This window comes from Trifolium pratense, linkage group LG1 (genome assembly GCF_020283565.1).
Source record: "Trifolium pratense cultivar HEN17-A07 linkage group LG1, ARS_RC_1.1, whole genome shotgun sequence".
Taxonomy (NCBI): Eukaryota; Viridiplantae; Streptophyta; class Magnoliopsida; order Fabales; family Fabaceae; genus Trifolium; species Trifolium pratense.
In genome coordinates, this window is record NC_060059.1 from 19,191,218 (window position 1) to 19,198,873 (window position 7,656).

Consider the following 7,656-nt stretch of genomic DNA (forward strand, 5'->3'; position numbering starts at 1 on the left):
TTTTGCACGTGTTCCTTTAAAATAGGTGACTGGCGCCACAATTTTCAAGGCTGGCGCCATATTTTGTGTAACAGAATTGTGTGACTGGCGCCTTAAATTCCACGGCTGGCACCTTAAATCTCACGGCCGGCACTTGTATCCATGTGGCTGGCACCTTAAATCTTGTGGCTAGCACAAAATTTGTGTCCCTTAAATACATGGCTGGCGCCTTGTATTCATGTGGCTGGTGCCACTTGTTTTGCTTTGTTTCTTTGATATTTTTTTTGGTCTCGGCACATCTGTAGTTTCATAAAAAAAACAATAATTATTTTATTAATACTAGGATAAATTAGATAAAATATTAAAATACTTAAAGAAATAATAGTGATAAAATAGTGCATTTTTCGGTGTTATCAAACTTCCCTAAACTTGAACCATTGCTTGTCCTCAAGCAATTTAGCTTGCATATAGAAAAAAATTTAAAATACTAAGCAATTCATAAATGTAGACTTAGAAAAACAATACCACAAATACTCATACGTGGTTAGAAATTCAAATTAGCTAAGACTAATTAATTAGGTGCTTATTCAATCAAGAAGGGTATTTCAACGACACACAAAGTTCTCCCTCTTATACATACCGAATTCGGATCATGCCGTTGTACTAAAATCTAGATCATCTCCTTTGTTTTATCCTTTTTCATTCTAAACAGTCACATTAAGACCCTTTATCTATGTCACACACATGGTAAGAAAATCGGTTAGCGATTTTATTCATTTTTTTTTCTTTCTCGCAAATTATCTTGATGATGCAAATTTTCGTATCACTTTCACAAGCAATATTCAAATATACATATATATTCACAAGGTTTCACCATATTACCACAGTATGACCTTTTATTTGCTTAAATGATTCGCTTATATTCATCGACTGACCTACTTAATGTGTGACTTATAGATGGTGTCCGACTGGTAAATAAACTACTAAAGGAATCCACAAATTTAAATCAGGAGATTTCGGCACAATGGTTGTTCAAATTGATATCTATACTAGAGAGACTTCTGGGTGTTGGAAAAATACCGATTTTGTTGTAAAATTCCCTAATTTTCTTAACTTAGCCTCTCGTCCTTTCTTAACCTATATACTTTCAAAGTGAATAATTGTCCTAAATCTTTAGAATTTTTTTTTTTTAAATTGGCTCAAGAAAAGGAAAAATTTAGAAAAACCAAAGAAAACACTATAAATTTAATTTTTTTTTTTTTATGCGAAAAGGGAAATAAATTGAAATGACTGAAAAAATAAATAAAAGTAGTGAAATGCTCCCCTAAACTTAAATTCAACAGTGTCCTCACTGTTGCAACTCTAGAGTAGAACTGGAGTGCAAAACCTGGAGATTTACGCCTATAATGCAACTTATGGGTGTTAAGCGATCGATCTCTTTATTTTCTGCAAATTCAAATGAAAACATTAAAATAAAAACTCGTGGGTTGCCTCCCACGCAGCGCTGTGTTTAAAGTCGGTTAGCTCGACTTTGCACGACCCATAAATCAAGAGGGCGCCTCTTTCAGACTGATATCCTTAACACTGTACTCAACATCCTTAGAGATCCATTTGAACACATCCAACCATCTAATAGGTGCTTTCCCTTTTGCTCTCTTTCTGGTGAGAGGAGGTGGGAGTTTCTTCTCCACTGTGTGAATCTTCCCATGTGCCAGCATTTGGCATTCTTTAAAAATCTGGTCATGAGTATCACGAAATCCACCTAGCATATTCTCATAATCCTCACCCTCTTTGTGTTTCGTATTCTGGAAGATATCATTTACTGGGTGGGATTTTAGTATGTCGGGAGGGACTTGTTCAAAGGTGCTTTTATCGATATGTCCTTCAACTATGTTGAGTCTACAACAAGAATTCTTAAAGGTGGGGCCTTTCATGAATTGAGATAGTACGAACTCGATTTTCTCATCCCCAACCTCAAAGGTAAGCTTCCCTTTCTTTACATTTATTATAGCGCCCGCAGTAGCTAAGAAAGGTCTACCTAACAGAATGGGAATATCAACGTCTTCCCTGATGTCCATGATCACAAAATCAGTAGGGATAAACAGTTGGCCGATCCTTACTGGAACATTTTCCAGTATTCCTAATGGGTATTTGATAGATCTGTCAGCCAACTGTAAGGACATCTTAGTAGGTTTTAAGTCTCCAAGTCCGAGCCTCTTGCAGATAGATAGAGGCATCAAACTTACACTTGCTCCCAGATCACAAAGGGCTTTATCTATGACATATCTACCAACAACGCAAGGAATAGAAAAGTTTCCTGGGTCCTCGAGTTTTGGGGCTAGCTTGTTTTCACTAATTGCATTGCATTCCACTTGCCCAATGTCTTCCATATTTCGCTTGTTTGAAAGAATTTCTTTTAAGAATTTGGCATAGGAAGGTATCTGGGTTATAGCCTCAATGAAGGGTATGTCAATATGAAGCTTTTTGAGCATCTCGATAAACTTCTCAAACTGCCCCGGATTCTTAGATTTTGCAAGTCTTTGAGGATATGGGATAGGAGGCTTGTAAGGAGGAGGGGGTACATATGGTTTTTCTTGATTATTCTCAATCACCTCTTTAGCCTTCAATTTTTGTCCATCCTCCACTACTATTGGTTCTCTCTCAGTGTCCTTGTCAGTTACACTCTCCGAGTCTTTCTCTACACTTTTTCCTAAGTCTCTCGCTCTAACTTTTTTAGCAACGGGGTTTTCTAACTCTGTTCCGCTTGGCAGTGTTATAGCGTTAACGTGGCACTTGGGATTTGATTGCGGTTGGCCGAGTAATGTTCCGGCTGGGGCAGCTGTAGCTGCCTGTTGTTGAGCCACTTGAGAGATCTGAGTTTCTAGCATCTTATTATGAGTGGAAATGGAATCGATTTTGTTGGCTAACTGCTTAATCAACTCATTAGTGTGAATATTTTGGTTCATGAATTCCTTATTTTGTTGAGTCTGAGCTAGGACAAAATTCTCCATCATAAGTTCAAAGTTTGACTTTTGAGGGGCAACCGGAGCAATAGGGGCTCCTATTTGGTTTTGGAAGCCTGGTGGAGTGTTAGGCGCAAATAAATCATTATTATTCTTATAGGAAAGGCTTGGATGATTTTTCCACCCGGGGTTGTACGTGTTGGGGTACGGGTTTCCTTGCACATAATTTGCTTGGTCGAGTCCGGCCAGTAATTGACATTCAAAGGTTATGTGTCCAGGAACTCCACATAATTCGCAGTTCGGTTGTACTGCGGCTATAGTAGCAGCGGGAGATAGAGTTAAACTCTCTATCTTTTGAGAAAGGGCTTCTATTTTGGCATTGACATGGTCTATGCCGCTTACTTCGTACATACCGCCTTTTGTCTGGAATTTCTCTATGGCAGCGCGTTCGCTTCCCCATTGATAATGGTTTTGGGCCATGTTTTCTATAAGCTGGGTGGCTTCTTGGTAAGGTTTATCCATCAATGCTCCACCGGCGGCCGCATCTATGGTGAGTCTAGTGTTATATAGCAGCCCATTGTAGAAGGTATGGATAATAAGCCATTGTTCTAAACCGTGGTGTGGACAGAGTCTCATCATATCCTTGTATCTTTCCCAAGCTTCGAAGAGTGATTCTCCATCTTTTTGCCTAAATCCGTTGATTTGGGCTCTTAGCATAGCTGTCTTGCTTGGCGGGAAATATCTGGCCAAGAATTGTTTCTTCAATTCGTTCCATGTAGTGATGGAGTTCGAAGGTAGAGCTTGGAGCCAAGCTCTAGCTCTATCTCTTAAAGAGAACGGGAAAAGACGGAGTCGTATTGCTTCGGGTTCGACACCATTGGCTTTTATCGTGTCTACGTACTGCACAAACACTGAGAGGTGGAGGTTCGGATCCTCCGTGGGCGAACCAGAGAATTGGTTTTGTTGCACGATTTGCAACAGCGCGGGTTTCAGTTCGAAGTTCCTTGCTTCGATGTTTGGGGGCGCGATACTCGAATGAGGTTCCTCTTCGGAGGGAACGGCATAGTCCTTGAGAGGACGTTCGCGTTGAGCCATCGGTATGAGGTTAAATTGTTTTTGAAATTCGCGGATTCGGCGTTGTAAATGAATATAACGCTCTATTTCTGGGATAGGTTGTTCTAATGATTCCTCGGAGTTACGAGTATTAGGCATACAACCTAAGAAAAAGGGTTGCCTTAATCGTTACAGATTAAAAACTAAGTAGCGAAAATTGACTAAATTAGTCCCCGGCAACGGCGCCAAAAACTTGTTGCGATATTTCTGCAAGTGCACAGACTTATCGTGTAGTTATAAAAGATTATCGATCCCACAGGGACTATTTGTTAAAATTTCGCTTATGTTTTTAATATAATGTAAGGTTAAGGCTTAATAATAATTAAAAAGGGGTTTGTAAAATAATTACCTAGAAATAAAATAATTAAATTAAATAACAGTGACTATTAAGAATTGGTTTTAAATAAGTTGGATTTTAACTAACTGGAATGTTACTTTAGGTACTTCAATGGGTTTGGTAATAAACACTATGTTTTGAAAAGTTTAGTCCTTTTTTTTTTTTTAAAATTGATTTAAAAATACTCGTCTCACACTTTCGCGCTATTGAGTTATATTATATAATGATAAAATAAATGTATCACTTTCGCTATAACATTTACTTATAAAAATATTGTTTGGAAATCAATTAAATTTTACTAAAAGGGTCTAGTTTTCACAAAACGATACTAGTTTAAAAATATAGAACTCATGTCATCACACTATTGGACTATATTATATTATATAAATAAGATGTTTTTGCTATCGCTCAATCATTAGTTCATAAAATACTTTTTGAAAACTAATATAATTTAATTAACCTTAAAGAGCTATCGCGATATTAAAGTTAATGTTCAGTTTTTACTATCTAGTATAAATTTCAAACAATCGTTCTGTTAATTCATACTTTAATTAATTTTCACTATCGTGCAAAATTATAATCTATTGTTTAATTAAAAACTGAAACAGAAAACTAGACTTGAAAATTTAATTCACAGTTTAATTACCGAACTCATATCAGACACCTATTTCACATACCAGTTATATTAAATTAGTTGGACATAATTATAAATAAAGGCATAATATAATAGTAGTTACGTGAAAAAGAAAACATAGATATGGATTTAAAATAATTAAAGTGAGCAGTAATAGTAACTGGAATTTGGAAAATAAACTTAAATATATTGATTAATGTAAACTTACAGACAACCGAAACTGGAATTGAAACAGGAAACAAAGGACAAGCTGCAGCTCTCAACACGTAAAGCAGTAAACTTAAGTCTAAAAATTTAAAGTATGTGTTTTTTCTCTTCAGCTTGACGTAGTGAAAGATGATCTTTAATTCATTCTGAATGCATCTATATATAGGCTGAGGAGTCCTGCCTTTTCTGCTTTCAGTTCCTTTAATTTCTCCCCACGATTCGCAACTGACTTGATAAGATGAGACTGATATTTTTGCTGAAGAATAGCTCACGACCGGCGCCATGTGTTGTTTAAATTTTGCACGTGTTCCTTTAAAATAGGTGACTGGCGCCACAATTTTCAAGGCTGGCGCCATATTTTGTGTAACAGAATTGTGTGACTGGCGCCTTAAATTCCACGGCTGGCACCTTAAATCTCACGGCCGGCACTTGTATCCATGTGGCTGGCACCTTAAATCTTGTGGCTAGCACAAAATTTGTGTCCCTTAAATACATGGCTGGCGCCTTGTATTCATGTGGCTGGTGCCACTTGTTTTGCTTTGTTTCTTTGATATTTTTTTTGGTCTCGGCACATCTGTAGTTTCATAAAAAAAACAATAATTATTTTATTAATACTAGGATAAATTAGATAAAATATTAAAATACTTAAAGAAATAATAGTGATAAAATAGTGCATTTTTCGGTGTTATCACAAAGTTCATATAGCTTGTTAATTTCGATTAGTAGATGTTTAATGGATATTCAATTGTCAGAAACGCATTAACTACGGAATGAGACTTAGCTATTACTCAATTTATTATGTGACGCTACGGAATGCGAAAGGAAATAGAAGTTGTGTAAGACAGATACTTGCCTTGCCTGCCATAATTTGGCCTCAACACAAGCAGCTCCTTTCCTTATTTCTTCTGCTAGTTTATCGACATGTCGATACATGGAATAATACCTACCAAAAAAATCAAAACTAACATTTTTAAGTAAATCTAGCATTGCAGCAACAGGTTATGGAGATATCTTTATTTAGCGAAATTGTCCGTGAATTAAAAACATGAGATCAGAACCAGTAGACAAATAGTTATGCTCTTAATTGAACACGACTTAAGAAACAAAATACGGAGACAGATGCTCTTACGCTGTGTTCACCATAAATCACCAGTAGAATCTAGAAAAGCTTTCAGTTGTGCAGCCATCATTTCAAATCCGGTTGGGGAGCCAAACACAAAACCATCAGCCTCAATGAGTTCATCTGGGTGATGATTTGTACATCACTCTTCGGTGGTGCACTCATCTTAACTAGCACTTCCTCATGGAATGTATCAGGTACCTGGTCACATTTCATATAGGCAGTTAATTTCATATTAGCAAGTAAGATCTGGAAGAGAATTTTTTTTTTTTTTGTACAGCTAAACTTAGACAAATTTCGCGACAAGTTTTAAAGTGGGTAACAGAGTTCATATAGCCTGTTAATTTCGATTAGTAGATGTTTAATGGATATTCAATTGTCAGAAACGCATTAACTACGGAATGAGACTTAGCTATTACTCAATTTATTATGTGACGCTACGGAATGCGAAAGGAAATAGAAGTTGTGTAAGACAGATACTTGCCTTGCCTGCCATAATTTGGCCTTAACACAAGCAGCTGCTTTCCTTATTTCTTCTGCTAGTTTATCCACATGTCCATACATGGAGTAGTACCTACCAAAAAATGCAAAACTAACATTTTTAATTAAATCTAGCATTGCAGCAACAGGTTAAGGAGGTATCTTTATTTAGCGAAATTGTCCGTGAATTAAAAACATGAGATCAGCACCAGTAGAGAAATAATTATGATCTTAATAGAACACGATCTAAGAAACAAAATACGGAGACAGATGCTTTTACGCTGTGTTCACCATAAATCACCAGTAGAATATAGAAAAGCTTTAAGTTGGGCAGCCATCATTTCAAATCCTGTTGGGGAGCCAAACACAAAACCATCAGCCTCAATGAGTTCATATGGGTGATGATTTGTACATCACTCTTCGGTGGTGCACTCATCTTAACTAGCACTTCCTCATGGAATGTATCAGGTACCTGGTCACATTTCATATAGGCAGTTAATTTCATATTAGCAAGTAAGATCTGGAAGAGAATTTTTTTTTTTTTTTGTAAAGCTAAACTTAGACAAATTTCGCGACAAGTTTTAAAGTGGGTAACAGAGTTCATATAGCCTGTTAATTTCGATTAGTAGATGTTTAATGGATATTCAATTGTCAGAAACGCATTAACTACGGAATGAGACTTAGCTATTACTCAATTTATTATGTGACGCTACGGAATGCGAAAGGAAATAGAAGTTGTGTAAGACAGATACTTGCCTTGCCTGCCATAATTTGGCCTCAACACAAGCAGCTCCTTTCCTTATTTCTTCTGCTAGTTTATCGA

The 7,656-nt window shown here is 36.7% G+C and overlaps 1 protein-coding gene and 1 non-coding gene across 2 annotated transcripts; one reads left to right on the top strand and one right to left on the bottom strand.

Annotated features, from left to right (window-relative positions):
• Positions 1 to 1,526: 1,526 nt before the first annotated feature.
• On the bottom strand, positions 1,527 to 4,037 carry LOC123889719. Its single transcript, XM_045939184.1, has one exon. It carries the CDS (start codon positions 4,035 to 4,037, stop codon positions 1,527 to 1,529), a length of 2,511 nt encoding a protein of 836 aa, XP_045795140.1.
• Positions 3,553 to 3,659, top strand: LOC123903359. Its single transcript, XR_006807937.1, has one exon. It is a non-coding gene; the product is annotated as a small nucleolar RNA R71 (small nucleolar RNA).
• Positions 4,038 to 7,656: the final 3,619 nt, after the last annotated feature.